This window comes from Salvia hispanica, chromosome 5 (assembly GCF_023119035.1).
Source record: "Salvia hispanica cultivar TCC Black 2014 chromosome 5, UniMelb_Shisp_WGS_1.0, whole genome shotgun sequence".
Taxonomy (NCBI): domain Eukaryota; kingdom Viridiplantae; phylum Streptophyta; class Magnoliopsida; order Lamiales; family Lamiaceae; genus Salvia; species Salvia hispanica.
The window spans coordinates 35,207,559-35,231,678 of record NC_062969.1 but is presented as its reverse complement, the minus strand read 5'-3'; the positions used below and the strand labels follow the sequence as shown (position 1 = coordinate 35,231,678).

Genomic DNA, 24,120 nt, shown 5'->3' with positions numbered 1-24,120 from the left:
AAATGCATAAGTACAACTAATTCATTGCTCCTACCTTTTCCTCTTCTTCCCAAAATTAAGTCAACTAAAATCCTCTTGTGTGATGAGAATTAGCATCTTTTTGATAATTTCAATAGTAATGGAAATTAATTAAATTTGGAAAAACACGCATTAATAACAAGTAAATAGAAAGAAAGAATAATTCAAGAATTAGATTTGACCCCCTCTTTTAAAAGACCATGTTTCCTCTCCCTTTCCCCTCCCAAACACACACACACACACACACACACACACATATATATATATATACACACACATAAAGTGTGTTTCTCGTTCTCTTTTCACGCAGAATAACACACACACCCACACCACAAAGAATGAGGTTGATTTTATTAGGATTGGTGATTTTGGTTAGTTGTGTTGGTGCAGCAGCGGCGACGGTGCACAGAAATGCGTATGCTACCATGATGTATATGGGCACACCAAGGGACTACGAATTCTACGTCGCCACACGTGTCATGCTCAGATCGCTCCGTCACCTTCAAGTCGATGCTGATCTCGTCGTTATAGCATCTCTCGATGTCCCTTCCCGCTGGGTTCAATCTCTGTAAGTCCATTTTTTTTTTCTTGAATTAGTTCTTTATTACTTGATTGTTTAAATGGTAACTCTATTTGATGATTTCTTGCCGTTTTTGCCGATTTATTTTTAAATCTCTAAAATATTGTGCTGATCTCATCATTATTATTTAAAAATATTTTTTGTTTACTGGTGTGATTTTGTATATTTAAATTATGTTTGGTAGTACAGTCAACTAATGTTTGAATTCAAGGTCGGTCGACCAACTTAATTAGGAATTATTCTGCCATTAATCTCTCAATTTTCTAGAGATTTTATATTTACGAGGATATATCATCGTTATATATAGGTCGCTAACAAAATCCATATACTAAATTAGATCGAGGATACATTATTTTTTTGTGTGTGTTTAAAACATTATGAAGAATGCGATTTTATGCTTTAATAATGATTGTGACAAACTATAATAGATTAGCTTATACGTGTTGCATATTAATTGATTTATTTATATGGAGTTGACAATTTAAAGAAGTGGCAAGGGGCACATATATGCAACTTGCTATTACATGAACATAGAAATAGTAAAGTGAATAAAACGAAAGCATAGATTGAGGCAAATATTCCAAAGTGGATTGTCGAGAAAAGGGTGGTTTTCCCAATTCTGACTCGGTTGGATATATATTTTTGTTGCAATTGTTGTTTATTTTATGTTTTTCATATTGATAATATATGAAAAAACAAATATTGTGGTAGACAAAGAAATTCCCCAACCCACTACTTCTATCGATATAAATTGTTAAAAGTCGTATATAATTTGAGTTCAATGTTGACCACATCACTCGAAAAGTATATCTGTATAATTAACTAATTATTCACCGCAATAGTCCTCAAATTTTTTCACCCTTGATATATCTGATTCATATATTATGTTCGAATATCTTATTATCTTCCCAAAACAATGCGTTATAAGGAAATATTCTTTTTCACGAATGTATATGCATTCTTAGTAATTGAAAAGTGTTTGATATTTAATACTACTTTCCATTTTCTTTCATTGGAATATTTTAATGAATAACACTTGAAAAGGAATGTGTGTAATAATGAAGAAAAAGAGTGATGCCCCACTTATTATTAATAAGGAAATATGTGAACATATATAGACTCATTAAAGATGCTAGCCTGGCCTCAGCCTTAAAAATCATGGATATCTGAATACATATGTATTCTTCAATTCTTTTGTTCAAAAGTTTGATTCCTGCTGCTGGATATGGAGCAATCATTGCGTGAAATTTAATCACGCATCTGAGTTTATTTAAATTTATTCAATTTGATGGATTTTGGGACAACTGCGTAGTTAGAGCAGCCTTAAATCCTGGCTTGAAGTTTAATCACACAAAGTTTATTTAAATTTATACAATTTGATGGATTTTGGGACAACCATGTAGTTGGACAGTTGCATGTTATTTAAAACTATCAATTTATATGTACATTATTTAAATTCATGATTGTGATATGGCTTGCAAATATCAAGTTGTAGAATCCTTAAATGGCCTCGGCTGAATAAAAGTCCAGTTGTCCGAAAATATTGACATGTACAAATCATAATTGCATAAATTATTTTTTTCTCTCTTTCTGCAATTCTGATTGATTAAAGTCCCCATCTGTAATATGCCTGGACCATACGACAAGATCAGGCTAATTTTTTTGAACTTGCTTTGTATAGTAGTTGGTAGTATTTAATTTGTGAAGCATCCTCGATCGAGTAGTACATGACATATAATCTTCAAATTTGTTTTCTTTCGTATGATAATGAGTCATGGCAATCAAACGATACCTGATATGATAATATTTGACTTGCAGACAAGAAGAAGATGGGGCTAAGGTGGTGAGTGTTGAGAACATCAAGAATCCTTACAGCGAGCAATCCGAATTCGATTGGAGATTCAAACTTACACTGAACAAGCTATACGCATGGAAGCTCGTACAATACGATCGAGTCGTGATGCTCGATGCCGACAACCTCTTCCTCCACAAAACCGATGAACTCTTCCAATGTGGCCAGTTCTGTGCTGTCTTCATCAATCCATGCATTTTCCACACTGGACTTTTTGTTTTGCAGCCGTCGATGGCCGTTTTCAACGACATGATCCACGAGTTAGACATCGGGAGAAGCAATCCCGATGGCGCGGATCAAGGATTTATTACAAGCTATTTCCCCGATTTGCTGAATTCACCTCTCTTTCTTTCTCCTCCAAATGGAACCAAGCTGGATGGGACTTACCGCCTTCCACTTGGATACCAAATGGATGCTTCCTACTACTGTAAGTGTGATAGATTTCATCCTAAAATCAATTGGTGAATAAGAAATGGCTTATTAAACTTATAAACAATGGTTTAGTTCTCTTCTTTACATTTTGCTGTAGTTATTTATGTTTCATTTGCCGACAGTAAGCATTTTTCTTGATTTAGGGCAGTTGAATATATTCTTACACTGTTTGCTGTTTTGCTTTTTTTGAGATAATGATTTGTTTTTTCCCTTAATTTAGATCTAAAACTCCGGTGGAATGTGCCTTGTGGTCCGAACAGCGTCATCACCTTCCCGGGGGCATCGTGGTTGAAGCCGTGGTACTGGTGGTCGTGGCCGGTCCTCCCGTTGGGCATCGATTGGCATAGGAAGCGCCTTCAAACTATAGGGTTAGTTTTCTTTTTCGTTTCTCTTGAATACGGGATTAAAGAAAATGAGGCGTTCTTCTATGATTGAGGATTAAAGAAAATGATAGTATTTGAAGAGTTAATAGAAAGAAAATGAAGTAGAAAAGTGAAAGAAGGAATAAAGTAAGAGAGAATAAATGTATTGTTTGTTTGCCAATATGGAAATAACTCATTTTAGGTCGGGCATCCCATAAAAGAATACAAATCATTATGGTGGGACGAAGACTGTAATTTCTTATTTAATTATTTATAATATGCACAGTCCATCATTTGGTAGCATATATTGTCAAATGAGATTTATGGATCATATAATCTCAATCTTATGCATTGTTACCTTACTTTTTACCCACAGATATGGTGCAGAGATGTCGATTGTGCTTATCCAGACAGTATTTTACTTGGGGATGATGGCCGTGGCACGCCTAGCTCGGCCTAATTTATCGAAGCTTTTCTACCGTCGCGAAGAGAAGAGTGTCTTCTTGATACAAACCGGGTTCAAGTTGGTCGCCTTATGGTCGATTCTTGCTGCCTATTTAGTCCCAATTCTCTTCATTCCCTACACGATTCATCCAGTGATAGGATGGAGCCTCTACTTTCTTGGATCCATTTCACTCTCGATTGTCGCGGTCAATGCTTTCTTGCTCCCATTGCTGCCTGTTCTGATGCCGTGGCTCGGATTCATGGGAGCTCTTATTGTCATGGCCTATCCGTGGTATTCAGACGGCGTCGTTAGGGCGCTCTCTGTGTTTGGTTACGCATTTTGCAGCTCGCCCTTTTTGTATGTGGCGTTTATGAGGATCGTGTCTTCGTTGCAAGTTTCGCTTGACAGGGAAGGTTTCATGCCCAGATTGGGCGAGAGTGCATTGCCCTCTGGGTTGAACAAGCTCTGTTGAAACATGAAAAAAGCTTGTGAACTGCAAATATATGCTTGAATATTGGAGGGGAATGTGGAATTGGATTTTCACACATTCAAAGTGGTTCTGGAATTGGATTTTCCAATGTAGATGTTGATTTGGTTCATTCTCTTTCTTGTAAATTTCTATAGACAAACTATCAGATTTAACTCTTTTTTTTTTCTAGTTGGTTACCAATTGGAAGGGTAAGTTCATTCTTTAGTAATCTCGAGGTTTAAAATTGTAATTTTTGTATAATACAAAGACTAAAGAAATTTTTTGTATAATATATTTATTTAAAATAAAAGGCTAGTTAAAATGATATTGATTGTAAGTTGTTGCTTCTGTTTTTTATGCATTTAGAAAGAGCCAAAAATGGCAAGCAAAGATCCATCGCACAAAATATGAGGTTGAAATGGCTAACAAAAACAGCAAAACACAAAGAAGACATAAGAGCAACAAAAAGAAGTACTAAAAGCAACCGAGCAAAAAAACACCCCAATACAACATCCAAGAATAGTATAAGAAGAAGAAAAGTCCATCCCCTAACTTGACCAAGCGACACTACTATCACTATTTAGAGCATCCGCATCGCGGCTTGATGTTGTCTCGGTCTCGTCTCGACGAGACGAGACAGCATCGAGACAGCGTTGCGACGCTGGTCTCGTCTCGACGAAACGCGACATCTCATCACGCGACGCGTGCGGAAGAGGCCGGCCTCGAGCTGCCGAGCCACGCACGCGGGCCACGTGTCGCGCGCTGGCGGATGGTGTGACGCCCACTCGCCGGCCCGCGAGTGGGCATCGGAATTATGACGTAATAATTTTTTTTTTGTAATTTGAAAAATTCAAAAAAAACAAAAAAAAAAATTTAAACGGTCAAATAACCGTTGCAAACGGTCGATTTTTTCAATTTTTTTTTCTTTTATTATTCTATAAATACTCCATTCCTCTTTCATTCTCCATTTTACACACAAACACTACACTTACTCATCTATTCTTTTCTCTCCAATTGTTGAAAAAATGTCCGCCGATGGAAACTCCAGCGGCGTCGGCTCCGGCGGCGGCAGGCGACGCTCCGGCGGGTTCGACTTGAACTCGTTCGACGATTGGGCGAGCATGTACAACTTTTTGGGTACTCCCGGTTCGTCACCGGGCACCCAAGCCTCAACGACTCTGCCGGCGTAACAAACACCACATTTTGATGTGGATGCATACTATCGTCCCTCCCACCCCAGAGGTACGGGCAATCGCCGGGATTATCCCAAATTCCAGAGAATTTTTTGCCGCCTGAACGCACTTTGACCGACTGGCCAATAGGCAGGATCGATGTCAATGCCGAGGAGGAAGAGAAGGAAGAGGGAGACCACCACGACGTTGTGGGGGACGGCGGCCGTCTTCCATACAGCGAAAAAGAGACGTTGGCGTTGTACGACGCTTGGATCAGCGTCTCGTACGATCCCGTCGTCGGGAATCAACAAACCCACATGTGCTTCTGGAAAAAAGTCACCGAAGTTTACAACGCATGAAGGCCGAAGAAGACCATTGCCCGCAACATGAAGATGCTCCGCAGTCACTGGGACCGATGCGACAAAGATGTCAAAAAATTTTGCGCGATATACTGGGCAGAAGAGGCGAATTACCAAAGCGGAGCCAGTGGAGCCGACATTCTAAAAGCGGCGTTGCGGGTCTTCAAAGACGACTTGGTAAATATTTCAAGTATGTCGAAGTTTGGTCGCACGTCCACCACCTTGAAAGGTGGGCTGGAGGTGTCGAGTTGGGCTCGGGCTCAAAACGCACGAAGCACACGACGCGTGGCCACTACTCGTCTAGTGATGGCGGCGAAGGCAACACCTCACAAGAGGGCACGCCAACCGATGATTGAGGGGGGTCTTCTTCCGGTTCACGGCGTCGGCCGCAAGGGACCAAGGCGGCGAAGGTGGCGAGAGCGAGGGGGAGAGGGAGGGGGAGGGGGAGGGGCCGCGGCGAATCAAGCCAGGCGGGTGAGGGCTCGGGCTCCGGCATGGGCACGGGCTCGAACACCCTAATGTCCATGTACCTGGTCGCCACGATGGCTGACACTTCAAAAATGAATCCTCGCCAATTTGAAGCCCATATGGACGGAATTGAGCATTTGAAAGCTCAACTTGGTATTCGGGATCGATCTAACTTGGGTGCACCGCCGACTTCGCGGGATGATTCGCCGGCGGAGTAGTTTTTATAATTTAAATTAGAGTATTTTAATTATGTATTTTTAATTTTTTTTAGGATTCTAATTATGTATTTTTTAATTTTTTAGGCCTTTAAATTGTAATTTTTATTTTATTTAATGAAGTGTGTTTTTATTAATTGAATTTGTTGGAATTAAAAATAAAAATTGAAATTGAATGAATAGTTAAGGGATGAGATGGTTAAGAGATTGAGGGATGCAGGTGTTGTCTCTTAGTTAAGAGATGGGGTGAAAAGTACAGTGAGGTCCATGAATAGTGAAGAGATGAGACGGTTAAGAGACAGAGATGCGGATAGCCTTAGGCTCCATTCCAACCTTTAATAACCCTCATAAGAAGATCTTCTGTTGATTAAGTGAGTGAGAGTGCAGACCTAGGGCACCAACTTAGTGCGTGGTAGTTTATAAAATTAGTGGAGTGTAAGTTCTACTTTTATATATTAATTTTATAATAAAATGTAAGTGGATTGAATTAGTGGAATGTGAGGTTGTTTACAAAAAGTAGTAAAGTAAAATGAAACATATATTTGGGCACATCCCAAATGAAAAAGTGGGTCATATAATAAGGGACAGGGGGAGTACTATAGCTACAAGTCAAGTCTACTTGTTAAATAATTAATGAGACCTCGTACTTGGTTTAACCAACAAGAGCAACTTATCTCAACATGATCCATTGAACGTTATACCATACTTCAGTGTCATCAGTCATCTAATATAGGAAGTGTAACATCCCGGAATTTAGAACCCTAATTTTAGAGCCCTAGAATTAATTGTTGATGACGTGGAATCGAGAATGCATTTATTTCATGAGATGTTATGGTCGAATTGAGTTTAGGGTTTGTGTTGAAAGTTTGAAAAGTCAAACTATTTTATCTAAATGATGTGGCATGTGATATATTAAGTTATGAGATTATGTGGCAATTATTTGTTTAAGGGTGAGTGAGAATATTAGAGAAAATTTTCATAAATACTTGTCACCCTAATTCTTGTAATTTTCGAACCCTAGACCCCCTTTGAAGAGAAATTCTATTTCTTCCGGAATTTATTTAAGCCTTGGGATATTTAACCAAATTAAATTCCAAGAGCCAATTATTTCCTTGTTTAAAGATGGAAAAATCGAGCCCCCTTATTTTACTAGTGATTTTCGAAAATCACCATATTTGGGAAGGAAGGAATTATTTTATTTGGCTCCTTACTTGATTTCCTTCCATACCTAGAATTTAATTATTCTACCAAATTTTTCCATACCTCAAGAGATCTTGCCTTACCTTATTCTAGGCAATATTTGAAAATCCATGCCTTATGTAACTAGGCATAGGAGGCGCCATTTTTGACTCCAAGAATGGGAGAATTCTTATTTTATTTTACTCCGTGATATTTTATTCTACTCCGTAAAAATATACCAAAACAAAATCATGGCTAATTGGAAGGCCAAATTTTCGAAAAAATACCATGCTTGATACCTAGCCTATTTTTGTTAATTCTTCTTCCCTACTTCACAATATTATTTTATTTTATTTTATTGGGGAGAATGAGATCTTACCAAATATTCTATTCTAATTACCTAAAGATCTTGTTGAGCACTATAAATAAGAGAAACATCAACCCTAGCCCCCATAATTTTCGGCCCCCACCCTCCCACACACTCTCTCAATTTTTCTTCTACTTTACTCCATTAATCCTTCATCCTTTGAGAAGAAATTGAAGTTTAATCCAAGAACTTTGAAGAATCAAGGCTAATACTTGTTTTCTACCGATTGTTTTTCGCTAAAAAGGTATTTTGTTTATAAGTCCTTCTTATTCTTCTTCTACTTCTTCTTTTTCTTCTTCTAACCGATTAATCGGTCTTCTTGAACCCTCATGCATCTTGGTTGAGTGAAAGAGGGATAAAAAGGGGTGTGAGAACATGTGTATGTGTGTGTGCCGTGTGTGCGTGTGGCGTGTGTGTGTGTGCCGTGTGTGTGTGTGTTGTTGTGTTGTGTAGTGTGTGTTTGATGGTTAAACAATCTTGTGTGATAAACATGATCTTGATTAATTGGTAATGATAAGATAAATCGTGGGAAGAGGGAAAAGTAATGAGACATGCATGAGTAAGAGTAGTATTGAACCTAATTTGTGATATGTGCCTATGTGATTAAAAGGTGAAACTTTGGTTGCAAAGCCGGATAACGGAAAAGCGAAACTACTCGAAAACTAAGCAATCGAGGTGGGCTTTACTCTAAAAACTCTCTTTTATTTTATCAAAACGTTGTTTGGTGTTATAAGGGTGGTTTAACTGTTATGCCATGCCTATGTCTGTTTTATTGTGATATTGTATGCCTGATGCCTAGTTTGTGAGTTCGCTCCATTGGGCTATATGGCTATGGATATGATTGACGAATTCGGGTCTGAGTATAGGCCGCAAACCCTACCAGGCTGTGTACACGAGGGGATCGGGAGCCGTCCTTGCTAGTCGGCCGGTCTCGTGGGCGAAAAGTGTGGCCACACTTTCGTCGCACCATGGAATGATTGTGATTGTGGATTATGTTGAGGAAAATGGGAAGTTATTTTGACTGGCCAGTCTATGGAAACTATATTTTGTGATACTCGTGATATTCTTTTATAACTGCTTAAAACTCGAGTTCACTTGGTAAGGGTGACATAACTTATAAAATGTTTTGGCAATGAGCTCACTGAGTATTTCAAAATACTCAGCCTTGCATGTGTTTTCCTTATGTGCAGGTTGAATGATGACGAGCGGTGGCGGGTGTTGAGCAGCTTAATTAACTAATATGGATATGTTGAACTCTAAGTGTAGTTGTGTCACCATACATAGCTATGCTTCTCTCTTGGTCGTTCTCCGCTGAATTTTTTATACTCTTTAGAATTTCTTTTTGGAATATTTGCATTTCGTTTTCGGTTGTGGCCTTAGCCCTTTACTTGTGACTTTGTCTCGGATACTATGGCGTACTCTTAAGGTTTTGATCATCGTTTATGATATCTATCTTCCTTTGAACTTCTAGGTTAAGTTGTTGCATTAAATACTCTGATATTTCTTCCAATTCTTTTGGTCAGTACTCTTTAAATGAAACCCTAGCCTACGTTTACTTCTTTTGAGTCGGTTTGGGTAGCAGCCGCCGCATTTATTGTACCCTAAGAGGGCGGGCTGTTACAGGAAGTGACTTCGAATGAACACTAGCAACTGTTTGCAAAAGATTGTCCACATGTTACATGTCGAGAATATCCATTACTACCGACTGAAATATTTTTTGCAATCATGACTCTTCCGACCAGTAAGAAATTTAGAAGAATTGTTTGTTCCATTGTATTATTTTATATGAATTTAATAAATAAAAAGTGTTCTCTCCGTCCCCAAAGAATATGCACTTTGGGTTCGGCATAAGTTTTAATGCAAAATTGGTAAAGTAAGAGAGAGGTATAGAGAAAAAGTAATTAAAGTATTGTTATTAGTGGGGAATGAGTCCTACCTAGAGAGAAAAAAGTTTCCAAAATTGGAAAATGCATATTCTTGTGGGATGGACTAAAAAGGAAATAGTGCATATTCTTGTGGGACGGAGGGAGTAATAAATACTCATTCCTTCCCATAAAAATTGGGACTTCGAGGGCGGCACGAGTTTTAATGCAAAATTGGTAAAATGTGAGGAGATAGAAAGGAAAAGTTATTTGAGTTTTCTTAGTGGTAAATGGGACTTACCTATAAGAGAGAAAAAACCTACTAAAATAGAAGATGATTAATTTTGTGGGACACTCCAAAATGGAAAAGAAAGAATAGAGGGAGTAATAAAATACGTGTTATATAAATTTCTTCTCATAAAGGCTTGAAAATTAAGTTTTATAATACAAAAAGTGTATACTATAAAACATGTTTTTTAGTATATATCCTAACTAGAACTGCAACATAAATATCAAATACTATCTACACCACGTGATTTGGTTGGTTTTTAGAGCTAATGAACAAAGATAAATAAAAACTATCGGTATAGCAATGTAGAAACCAGGTTTAGTTAGCCAAAGAAGAAATTCTAGGATTTTCATTTCATTAAATGCATAGTAATTCAATTATGAATTCAACATTCAATTTGACTCGGGTTAATACTATGACGATCAAAATTATCACTTGAACCCACATTTAGATTGTGATTAAAAAGTTGGTCCAATTCCAAATCATGAGGTTGTAACTCCTTATAACATCTAAGTAACATCCTTGAATGTTGTTGACTTAGATGTTAATAATTTATGGAGTATGTTAAAACGTTAGTCTCATCTCTCCAGTTATCTAATAACACATTGAAACATTCAATTATATATTAGCCAAATAATCTAAAGAATAATAGTAGCACACAATTATTAAAGTAACAAAGGTTTAGATAAAGTATAAATAACTAGAAAAATATTCAATGTCAATTAAACTAAAACCGTAGAGTATGAAATGTTTAGCTACTTAAAGAAAAATAAACTGAACCAATTATTAAAAAAAAGGCAAATTGCCAGTAAAGTCATAAACTTTCAAATTAGTTTGGTTTTCCCGTGAATTTTAAATGTTGCATGAAAAAGTTATGAACTTTACTGGTCTGTGTAAATTTCCCAACCGACCCTACCAGATAGATTTCCGGCACAATTACTTATCCTACGTGGCACGTCGGAGGCGTGTCTTGGAAAAACTCCACTAATTCTGATTGTTTCTCTTCTATCTTTGCGATCTCTGACCCTAGATTTATTACGAAGATACAAGTAGCACAAATGAAAACATACAAATCGAATTCAACGTACAAATCGACATAAACATACAAATCGAATTCCAAAAATCGAATTCAGCATAAAAGTAGCACTAATTCTATAATTCGAATTGAATCCTAAATTTGTCATTTTCCAAATCATGCTTCCGGCCCGCCACGTAGGATAAGTTTGTGTCGAAAATCTATCGAGTCAGGTTGGATGGGAAATTTACGCAGTCCGGTAAAGTTCATGACTTTTCGTGCAATATTTAAAGTGTCACGGCCCAGATTTCTGGGGTATAATAAATACGGCGACTGCTACCAAAACGGACTTAAAAGCAATAAAAATATAGGCTAGGGTTTCATTTAAAGAGACTTGACCAAGTTATTAAACGAATTATCAAAGCAATAAGTCAACGGTTTAACCTAGAAAATCAATGAAGAATAGTTACCATAAATTATGATAAAAAATCAAGGGTTCGACATAAATTCAACAAAACCACAACATGTCTCAATCTTCTAAACCAAAGGGAATAAGTTCAAAAAACGGAAGCAACCAAGAGAAAGTGAAGCTATGTATGAAGACACAACCACACTCGAAGTTCAAAATATCCATCTTATTTTATTAATGTGCTCAACACCCGCCACCGCTCGTCGCCGTTCAACCTGCACATAAGGAAAACACATGCATGTCTGAGTATTTTGAAATACCCAGTGGACTCGTTGCCAAAACATTTTATTAGTTATGCCACCCTTACCATAGTGAACTCGAGTTTTGCAATTTATCAAAATAAATATCATCGAGTATCACAAAAATATTTTCATAGACTGGCCAGTCAAACAACTCCCCAATTTCCTCATCAATTTCCACAATCACAACATTTCTATGGTGCGACGAAAGTGTGGCCACACTTTTCGCCCACGAGACCGGCCGACTAGCAAGGACGGCTCCCGATCCCACCGTGTACACTAGCCTGGTAGGGTTTGCGGCCCTACTCAGACCCGAATTCGTTTATACATATCCATAGCCCTATAGCCCAATGGAGCGAACTCTCAAACTGGGCATCAGGCGCACAACATCATCAAAACAATCACAGGCATGGCATAACAATTTAAACCACCCTTATCTCTCCACTTTCATAAATTTGCAACATAAAAGAGTTTAAGAATAAAGCCCACCTTGACTGCTTAGATTTCAAGTATGTTTCTCTCTTTTGTTATCCTGCTTCACAACCGAGGTTTCACCTTTTAATCACATATGCACATATCATGTATCAGTTTCAACATCAACTCCTAAATCATGCATGTCTCAACGTTTCCCCTTTTTCCCACCGATCCGGTTTACATTTATCATTCAAAACCAAAACACGTTCATCATATACTTTTATACACTCAACAATCTTAGATCTAACATCAACTTATGTCACACATGAGTGTTATTCACACGTCACATATACACAAGCGCACACACGCACGCACGCACACACACACACACGCACATGCACCTCCTATATACCATTTATCCCACTTTCACTCAATCTAGATGCATGAGGGTTCAAGAATATCGATTAATCGGTTAGATGAAGAAGATTAATATATAGGTACCTTTTCTTGCCAAAACGAACGGTAGAAACAAAGTACGGACTTGATTCTTCAACGATTCTTGAGGCTCAAACTCTAATTTTTCTCAAAAGATGAAGAATTATTGGAGAAAAGTAGAAGAAAATTGAGAGAGAGTGGAGAGGAGAAAAGGGGCGTGTGATATGGGGTGGTGGCGATTTTTTGGGGGTCTAGGGTTAGGTTTTGCTCCTATTTATAGGGTTCAATAAGATCTCTAGGTAATTAAATAGAATATTTGAGAAGATTTGATTCTCCTTAATTAAATAAATAAAAAAAGATTTGGAGAGATATGGTGGGAGAGATTGGCGTTAATATTGATGAGGAATAAGGGGATTTCGAAATCTTAGGCTATTTAATTAGCCTATGATTTAATTTAGATATTTCACGGAGTAGAATAAAATATCACGGAGCAGAATAAAAATAATAATTCTCCCACTAAGAATAGGGAATATGCGTTAATATTGATTCCTCCATAAGGAATCAATTCCAAATATTAATTAAAATAAGATATGGCAAGATCTCCTTGAGATATGGTAAGATTTGCTAGAATATTTATATTTATTCATGGAAGAGAATAAATAAGTGATCAAATAATATAATTAAATATTCTCCTCTCCCATAAATAGGAGATTTTCGAAAATCTCCTTATAATAGGCATGGGGGTCGAAATTTCATGAAGGAAAATAAGGAAAAATCGGACTTTGGATTTAATTTAGGTAATTATCTCAAACAATAATTAAATCCAAAAAAATAGAATTCCTTCTTCAATAGTAGTAGGGATCGAAAATATCAAATAAAAAAATAATGATCCTATTAAATCTCACTCATCCCTTAGGTAAATAATTCACCACAATATTATCAACAATATTGACTATTTAATTCAATCTCAACTCCAATTCGCAATTAGGTTACAAGGAATCATGCAATAAATCACTAATCATTTAATTCACGTCTCCCACGTCATCAATAGTATTAAATAAAAATTTTACGACTCTAAAATTAAGGTTTGAAATTTCGGGATGTTACATAAAGTTCACAGGAAAAACTAAACTATTCTAAAAGTTTATGACTTTACATGCAATTTGCCAAAAATAAATGTTCAACATAACGTAAGTTATCTCTCATGGTGGAAAACTAGATGAGAAAATATGATGGAATAGTAAATCCTAATGGATCATAATAATAAATCATACTAATGGATTACAATAATAGGCCCTAAGCAGAAGCTAGATTTATAAACAGATTGTGCATGCATGTTTATAGTGTGGATGAGACTGAGATATGGTAGGATATATAGCTTTAAAAGACATACATATCTTGAAAATCCTAAATTTCCGTGAAGTTTCACTTTTTGGACTGGTTTGCAAAGCTTTTATAAAACGATTATAACTTAATTTTTCCATATAACTTTGATTGATATGTGAAAGATATGCATGCGAAACTCTTTTGAATACGGAGACACTCATGTCCTTTATAGACTAATTGGAATTCACCATTTATAGTCTTTTTTCTTCAAATCTAGGCAAACTAGAATCAACTAATAATCACAGATACTGTATCAACAGGCTAGAGAAAACCCATGTATGACTTCTTCAATTTCTCGATAAAGAGAAATATGACCAACACTGATTCGAATATATAGAAAAATAATTTCTTTTTAATACTTCTTACTATTAGATAGTGTCCATAAATCTCATAATAATTGAAGCAGGAACCTTTATGTTTTATGTAAAGTAAATAATTTAGGACAAGAAAGAAAGTGCAGTATCTATAAATCCATAAGAGATTATTTGTAAAAGATCCTTTCTATACAATCAAATAAAAATCCCATAGGGAAACATACTAAATTCGCGCACACAAATCAAACCAAGTTTAATCCTTAAAATGTGTGAATTCTATGTGGATAAGTGTATTAATTGACATTATTTTGACTATATGTATTTTCTATCTGCCACACGTCAAGCTTAATTATTCACAAATTTTGAGATCATAGAACAATTAAAATCTATTTTAAAATAAATGGAAATTGATCTGAAATTGATCGTTTATGCCATTTGCCTGAGAAAAAAACAAAATTTGTTTTGTCTCATCCATCCGTTAGCACTTCCTCGAAAATTTGTTCCTTCTTACAACGTTCTGAAAATACAGACATATTTAATACATGTCCACATTTGATCTACCCCTTTAGTAGGGACCAAATTAATACGTATAGTATTTATTATTTGGGAACTATACTAGAGGAGAAAAACAGTCACATAGTAAATAATCCTATTTAGCCATACTTAATTATAAATCACACCACACCACTTACCACCCACGTCTACTTTTCTTTTTATTCTTTATTATTAGTCTCCATTTGATAGCAAATACTACACCATTTGATAGCAAATACTACACCATTTGATTAATGATTTTGATACAACGCATAAACATCATATAGGGTGTTATACTAATATTCAGAGCTGGATTGAATACAACAAAAAGAGATATTGATATGGATAGCTATCAATTTAGAATGGTGTTTGTAAATATGATTAATTGCTAGTAATACCACATTTATTCAATAATTACGGACTTTCATTAGGCTGACGAGTCAGAGAGTGGAATCGCTTCCGTACATACTACATATATATAGCCTGAATAAATCAAGCAAGTGATTTTACTTTATTTTTAGATGATTTTACTTTATTGTAGAAAGACTGAATTAAAATGATCTTAAAATGAACTACGTGGTATTTAAAAATGAACTATATATATTTTGGTTCGACCGTTCAACACTAGAAATAGTTCTGCATATATCACAACCCATTCCGATCCATAACTCTTAATACATCCATGCACAAATATAATTTATCAATCTCATAAAATATTTTCTCTCTTATATCATTGAAAGAGTGCTAGAGACTAAAGAAGGGTAAGGTGTTAGACCTACATGCATTTTGGTTTAGCAAAATAAATCACAAAAAAAATTGACTCATTATTATAACATTACTCACAAGATCGCAAACGGGCTATTTTTAAAAGGTAACGAATGAAAAGAACACCGTTGTTACTATTTTCAACTAACAACTAGTTTTCTCCTATACTTGTAGACTTGCAGTACCACTGTACCAAGCTATATATATCCAGCCTACTTTGCTGAAATAAAATGCTAGTAATACACATGAATATACACCCTCAATTTCATTAATATATCATGGTGCCTAATTAACATTTTTGGCCATGAATATATATCCAGCCTACTTTGCTGAAATAAAATGCTAGTAATACACATGAATATACACCGTCAATTTCATTAATATATCATGGTGCCTAATTAACAAATGTTTGAGATGGTTAAAAGTAATATAAAATGATATGAATAGCATATATTATTATTTTAAATTAAAGTTGTGTGAGTGATAAAGTAAATGTGATACCTCACGTCACATGGGTTGAATCGGAATACAGATTATAAATAATTGGAGGGAGGGATTTAACATAAAACCCATAAATATTGATCCATGCTCACATTATGAATTCATGAAGTCGCACTAAACCCATAAAATGTGCATCATCGTTACAAGACTCTAGATACAAAATAATAAAACGTCATTGATAATGTTTGTTGACCCACAATAATACAGGTAAGAATTTGTCTTCTAGAAGAAGAGACATGTAATTATCATGTATTTTTAGTTTTTCTCCATGCTAAATGTAAATTTGAAAGTAGTTAGTGCTGGAATAATTGATTAAAAATTACATAAATCTCTATATGATGATTAACCAAGAACAACGGAGAAGGAGCAGAAACTGTAGAGCGGAAACGTACCTTGATCCATAAGGAATTGAAAGGCGGAATTGCTTTGGGCTATGGATCTTCCAAACGATCAGAGACGTCCTTCGCAATAGCCAGCCGAGAGAATATAGAGATATTGAACATTCTTCTGACGTCTGGGACCATAACCATAACTTATATTTATAAATAATATAAGTTTTTTATTTTCTATTTGGTCCCTCAAAAATTAGAAAATCACAAATTGACATCTACACTTATTTTCATAACAAATAACTACACTTTAGTCCAAACTTTAATCTTTATAGGATCATTTTAGTTGAACAACTGAAAGATAGTCATACACATTAAATAAATAATATGAAAAGCCCAAATTTCTAACCGTTACTAGTACTTTTTATATTTTACCTACTTTTCTTTCAATTCATTAATTTTTAAGAAATTATACATTTATCTTTTTGAAAAGGTAATGAAAAATATAACTTGTCAGTACACTCATTCCATTTGGAGATCGTATGGCGTTAACTATATGTTTAGTACTTATATTAATCTCACTGAATGACCCATGTTATTTCTATAGGCCGAGAAAGCTAACCTTAAAGCTCATGTTTCAGACTAGAAAATTAACCTGTTTTGATGGATTAGACTAGCAGCTTTGAAAGTTGGACTTAGTAGGATTACTGTACAATGTCATACTCCATCTTTCTCATCTCTATTTAAGTAGATACATTATTGTGGCTATTTTAGTCCATATAAAAAATAGGGGTAATTGCTTTTAAAATCACCAATTTTCCATGAATTCCGGTTTTTTCCACGAACTTTAAAAAGTTCGTGTAATGCCACAAACTTTATTGTCGGTTGCTATTTTCCCATGTCAGGTTTTCCGGTCTGATTCAAACTGTTCGTTTCCTATTAAGACAATGTCCAAATTCTTTTATCTTACTATCGTTATCTTTGTCTTTGAAATAGCTTCGTGTCGGTACCTTGTACGCCTCAATCGGAACTCGGATCAAGAAGTTATGGCCATTATGATAGTACAAGGTCGCACAAAGGTCGCAGCCTTCATCAAATGGCCATAACTTCTTCATCCGAGTTCCGATTGAGGCGTACAAAGTACCCACGCGAAGCTATTTCAAAGACGAAAATAAGGATAGTAAGATAAAAGAATTTGGACATTGTCTTAATAGGAAACGAACAGTATGAATCAGATCGGAAAACCTGACATGGGAAAATAGCAACCTGACAATAAAGTTCATGACATTACACAAACTTTTGAAAGTTCGTGGGAAAAACCGGAATTCATGGAAAGTTGGTGACTTTAAAAGCAGTTACCCCTAAAAAATAACATGGTATTCTATCTTTTATACTACCTCCGTCTCCCAAAATTTGCTACACTTTGACCCGACACGGATTTTAAGAAATGTAATGGAAAGTGAGTTGAAAAAGTTGGTGGGATGTGGGTCCTACTTTTAAAGTATTAGTTTTATAATAAAATGTGAGTAGGAATGAGTTAGTGGAATATGGGGTCCACTACCAAAAATGGTAAAAATGAAGTGTATCAAATTTTTAGGGACGGACCGAAATGGTAATATGTATCAAATTTTCAGGGACAGAGGTAGTACTTCTTATGTCCATTGTTAAGTCATTCATATTCCTTTTAGAGACATCCCAAGATAAGTAATTTATATCATTTTTTGTCATTCTCTCCCTTACTTTTTTCTTTATACTTTATTCTCTCTCTTACTTTATTCACTTCCCACTTTATTAACTAAACCAAATAATCTTAAATCTCGTGCTGAAAATAAATGTCTCTCTTAGCAAGGACCGGATGGAGTGCCAAACATGGATTAAAAATAGGATAAACTTTAAAAAATTACCAACACACAAATTTAATGTACATAATTAACTAGCACAAATTATCATCATGATCATTATTCTATCTATAGCCGAAACATGAATAGTCTACCAAATGATAATAAGAGCATTTTTATGTTTGATAGTTTATATAAAGCCCGTGAAAATGATAGGCTATCCATTATCCACCTGTGCTTGATTAGGTATTACACTCCTAATGTGTGATAATTGTAATGAAAAACATTATTATAGAAACTGTAATTTAATACATCAACGGAATGGTGAAATAAACATGTAGAGTTATTTAAAGCATAATTAATTTAGAAACATTTGGAATGCACTTAGTACTCCCTCCGTCCCATTGAAGATGACCCACTTTCCTTTTTAGTTTGTCCCAACTAAGATGACCCATTACTTAAAATGGAAACACTTTTATCTCTACTTTATTCCCTCTTTCTTACTTTACTCTCTCCTTTCAACACACAAAATAAATTTGCATAAAATCCCGTGCCGCCCAAGAAAGGGGTCATCTTCCTTGGGACGGAGGGAGTATAAAACAAGTGTATTTCATAAAGCCTAAGCAAATGGAGTACGTCTCAACCTTTGCTAAACCATTTGTTATTATTGAACTGACTGCAGTAAATTCCAAATATTAATTTCCTCACTATTTATCTTGTACGGAGTAGGAGTATTTAACAACGGAATTTCTCATCGATAATTTCGATAAATAAATCACTCTAGTACTTGCCATTCTGATATAGTAATTAATAATAAGTTGGTACACAATTTTTTTGAACTTGGACCCTTCCTATTTATGTATCTGGAAGTGGCTGTAATAAATAACATTTCAATTTAAATTACTTCATTTCAGCAAAAATACAAAATTCGCATACTGACACAGCCTTTATGACATTATTATTAGTACATATCATTAACATTACCACACAAATAATTCCTTCTTATAATAATTACTATTACTTCGGATAATATCAAATTGGCTTCACTCTTTTCCCCTCTAGATCAAGCAATAACGTCTCTAGCTAGCCTTATACTATTATATTTTTGACAAAACATTAAAATGTAACGATCACCAAAATATGACCGTTGCCGTGACCCTATTTGCTCACATGCCAACATACATGTATACTTATATATATACAATACAAACCACAGCATTTTTTCTAGACACAATTTTTTTGATCCTGCAATACAATATCTCTCTGTGAAAACATTCTCTTACATGCCATTTTATTGAATTAAGTTCAATAAAAATGGCTGCTTCTCTTAACTTGTTCTTCTCCTCCTTCAATTTTAATTTAATTAATATTACTACTATTCTCATAATTCTTTCTCTCTCTCTAAATGCAGGAAATTCAGCTAGCGACAATTCAACTTCCGGCAAGCACCACCACAAATGGGTGGGGCCCTCCGGACACCGTGTCATCACAGTCGACGTCAACGGCCTGGCGGACTACCCGACAGTTCAGGAGGCAGTGGACGCCGTCCCTCCGAATAACATGAAGAATGTCCTCATTCTCATCGCTGCTGGTTGCTACATGTAATTATTCATTCATCACAATAATATAGGAATCATTAAAACAAAATTGAATAATTATATATATCCCACTTTTTAGCATCACTTTTATGCTTCCTCCTTCTCATAGCAAATGTCACACTTTTTTTCTCTCTTTTTAATAAAATGATAAGTGGAGAGAGAGTAAAGTAAGAGAAAGAATAATGTAGAGAAAATTTGTTATGGGTCGGAGGGAGTACTATTTTCACTTTATTTTTTCTTCTTTCTTGTCTTTAAACTCAAATATTTGTGTTTTATTGGTTTAGGGTTGAGTATAACTTGTATTTCAAATTAGGGTTTGTAAAATTTGATTTCTTAGGAGTATTATTTAATTTAGGAATTTACCACACAAGTGAAACTGTATATTTGCTAAGTTAGATAACTTCATGTGTCTTGGAGTTATCTGACCTGAAATGTGTGTTATAATCATGTTTTTCCTTATCTATTTTTTCTACCAAATGGCAGAGAAAAGGTGGTGGTTCCAGCGTCCAAACCGTACATAACGTTTCAAGGAGCGGGAAGAGAGAGAACGGTGATCGAGTGGCATGATAGAGCAAGTGATAAGGGAGCAGATGGGCAGCAGCTCCGGACTTATCACACTGCTTCTGTCTCCGTTTTTGCTAATTATTTTATCGCCAGAAATATTAGCTTCAAGGTATATTAATATATCATAGTACATTATTATTTACTTGTGTTGTTTTCGATATAATATGGTTTATTTCTAATACATGGAGATAATAGTACTTGCATCTGAGATTAATTAGAATTGCACTAATTGTTAAATACTAACAAGAAGTTTCTGTCTCACATATTTTGTCCTCATTTTAAACCTTTTCTTTTCTTTGTTTGTATTCATATTGTCTTGGTATGACTAACTTTACTGGATTTCGGATTTAAGTCTCATATTTATATAGCCGTTCACACACTGAGATTTTGTCAGTTAATAATACTAACAATAACCAATAAAGATAATGATAATTACCATAATTATATTAATATTAATATTCTTATGATAGGACACTGGTCCAATAATTTTTCTTTTCTAATCTCGATTTTTTGCAACATACTGTGTTTTCCTTTTTGATATTTAACTATAATTGCACATCCAATCGATCGAACATAGTTAAATAAATAAGCATTATTTTTATAATTTTTAAAAATGCTAATAGAGTTGTAAATTGTAGAACACTGCACCGGCGCCAATGCCGGGGATGCAAGGATGGCAGGCGGTGGCGTTCAGAATTTCCGGCGACAAGGCCTTCTTCTCCGGCTGCGGTTTCTATGGAGCTCAGGATACTCTTTGCGACGACGCCGGCCGCCATTATTTCAAGGAATGTTACATTGAGGGTTCTATAGACTTCATTTTTGGCAATGGAAGGTCTATGTACAAAGTAAGTTTATACTAACACTCTTTGTCCTAACTAAAATATATGTGAAGTCTAGTTTTAATTAAATGATGTTCTAATTTGGATGTGATGAATATGGTAGGGCTTACTAGCTAGCTTATGATTTTTATTTAAAATTGATATAATTAGTCACGCACAAAATTAATTGCTACCAATTAATTAATTTGGAAGCAATATAGTACTCCTACTATCTCGTTTTTATAACTATCATTTTGAGTGTTTTGAAATTCAATTCATAATTGTCTTATCTAAGTTTCTAAGAGCATCTACAATAGAAGGGGTAAATGGAGAGGTAAAAAGAAATAACTACCATATTTACCTTTTCTTGATAAAATTTCATGCTCCAAAGGAAAAGGTATTTGGGGAGGTATTATACCTTCTATCATTTTGAGAAGGTATTTTTACCTCTTCTTGGAAGAGAAGGTAAGAAGTTAGTTATTTTTGTTTGCCTTTTTAATTTACCTTCTTCTCTTGGAGTCCACTACTTTTTAAAAAGATATAATTACCTTTTTGAGGAGGTAAATTAGAAATATACTTTCTCAACTTACCTTTTCCCCCTGGAGATGCTCTAAATATAATCCAGATGGAGTGTCCCAAATTCTCCAATTTTCAAAATATTTTGTAAACTCCAAGAAAACACACTTTTCTTTTTTCTTGTTAACATATGAAAAAAGTTGTTTTGTTATTTAAAAAGCTGTATAGTACTGTCCCTTTCACTTGTCTGGTCCCTTTTTGTCTATGCATCTTTATAAGAAATTTCAAAAGGGCTTTTACTTTTTGAGATTTTAAATAAATTATTAAAACTATTGAGCTGAATGCGTGCACTCCACAGCATGTATGGTATGGGCATATTTAATTCTTTATTTATGCTGAAGAATAGCATATACATTATGGCCTTGATTGCCATCTTATGGATAATATTAATTTTAAACTCCATAAATCTTTAAATTATCTTACATGTAGCCGGAACACTATATTTTTAGATGATGGAACTATTATTATTTTTTCCGAGTAGGGTGACAAACCATTAATGGACCCAACATTGTATTTTTCCGGATAAGTTTTGTATGTATAGGAACCTCATACAATAAATAATTGAAATATCCATTATGTTAAAAACTTTAGGAGGGAACGCCAAAAAAATAGAATATCCAATCTCAGTCCAAATTCAAAATCGTCTCTATATTGAACTCAAAGTTCAAACCATTTTCTTGTTCATGTATCCCATGCCGTAGGGTTATCTCTTATTTAATGATCTCAGGTTATCAAACTATATACTAGGTGTACAATATGCACTAGGGCTACTTGAAAATTCATATCACAAAAAATATAAATCATCTAGGAGTACAATAATTTCATGTATCGAGTATGTACTAGCTAGGTCTACTTTGAAAATTCATATCACATAAATTATAAATCATCGAAATAGTATGTTAGTTATTTCAGGTGCATTGGTTAATAATAAGGTTATAAGTTTGAGTCTATGGTTAGACATTTAATTTATTTGTTCATTCACAAAAAAGGTACATTATTAGTCCTAAGTTTTATGATTGGTCATCATATGTTTTACTATGAGCCTGTGGCATGATTAGTAGAGGTGGATTATATTCGGATTTAGTTGTATTATGATATTCATTCCAAGTCTATGCAAAGCATACTTTCATGATACCAAAACTAACTTACCCATCTTCCTTTTGTGAACTAAACATTTTGATAATTAGAAAATCTAAACTAGAACTATGATTTATATGGACTATGAATGCAATAAAATATTTCTCCTCCTATCAATAGATTGAGAGTTCAAGTCACTTCGGATGTGTGTCTTAAGTGTAGCAAAAGAAACTAGAACCCTAATATAATTGTTGCAACAGGATTGTGAGCTACATTCTATTGCAACGAGATTCGGGTCCATAGCGGCCCAAGATAGAAACTTGCCCGATGAAAAGACCGGGTTTGCATTTCTAAATTGCCGGGTCACCGGAACCGGTCCACTCTACGTGGGGCGTGCAATGGGCCAGTACTCCCGGATTGTCTTCTCGTACACCTACTTCGAGGATGTGGTCGCTCGCGGGGGATGGGACGATTGGGATCACGTCAGCAACAAAAACAAGTAAGCTATTAAGAACTAATTTGGATTGTTCATCTTTGTGTTAAATACATTGTCAAAAAGGTACTTACATTTTTTTGTGGTATTGAAAAAATTGTAGGACTGTATTTTTTGGAGTGTACAAATGTTCTGGGCCGGGAGCAGCAGCGGTACGTGGAGTGTCATGGGCCCGAGAATTGGACTACGATACGGCCCATCCATTTCTTGCTAAGAGTTTTGTCAATGGAAGGCATTGGATTTCACCTACAGATGCTTAATATTATTCGATTATTCTTTTTTGCTCCGTGTATATTTATTCTTTATTCATTTCATTCCTATCATTTATTTATTAAATCCGAATAAACTTCTACACCTGTAATATCATTTTAGTATACTGAATTTATTTTTTTAGTGAGAGCATTGAAGCCCAATAACATTGAACATGTGATATTTATATTTATAGATTATTTATTTATGCAATTACTAAGAGGGTGTTGATTTTTAATCGATTGCCAAATTGATTAAAATGGAAAACATCAAATGTGAACACGTTAAATCGAAATTTACAATTTATTAATTTACATTTACATTTACATATTTAGTTATAGTTTTAATTTTTAGCGCTCACTATTTATTACTCCCCCGTCCCTGAAAATTTGTCACTTATTTCCTTTTTCGTCCGTCCCTAAAAATTTGTCACCTTT

General features: G+C 35.0%; 2 protein-coding genes across 2 annotated transcripts; both read left to right on the top strand.

Annotated features, from left to right (window-relative positions):
- Positions 1 to 266: 266 nt before the first annotated feature.
- Positions 267 to 4,466, top strand: LOC125187747 (putative glucuronosyltransferase PGSIP7). Its single transcript, XM_048084380.1, has 4 exons — positions 267 to 586; positions 2,417 to 2,877; positions 3,103 to 3,250; positions 3,621 to 4,466. The coding sequence occupies exons 1-4, from the start codon at positions 357 to 359 to the stop codon at positions 4,159 to 4,161; spliced, it is 1,380 nt and encodes a 459-aa protein (XP_047940337.1). The 5' UTR covers positions 267 to 356; the 3' UTR covers positions 4,162 to 4,466.
- Positions 4,467 to 19,551: 15,085 nt separating this feature from the next.
- LOC125187690 (probable pectinesterase 68) lies at positions 19,552 to 23,831 on the top strand. The gene is made up of 5 exons (XM_048084319.1): positions 19,552 to 19,909; positions 20,390 to 20,579; positions 21,109 to 21,315; positions 23,202 to 23,440; positions 23,538 to 23,831. The coding sequence occupies exons 1-5, from the start codon at positions 19,623 to 19,625 to the stop codon at positions 23,692 to 23,694; spliced, it is 1,080 nt and encodes a 359-aa protein (XP_047940276.1). The 5' UTR covers positions 19,552 to 19,622; the 3' UTR covers positions 23,695 to 23,831.
- Positions 23,832 to 24,120: the final 289 nt, after the last annotated feature.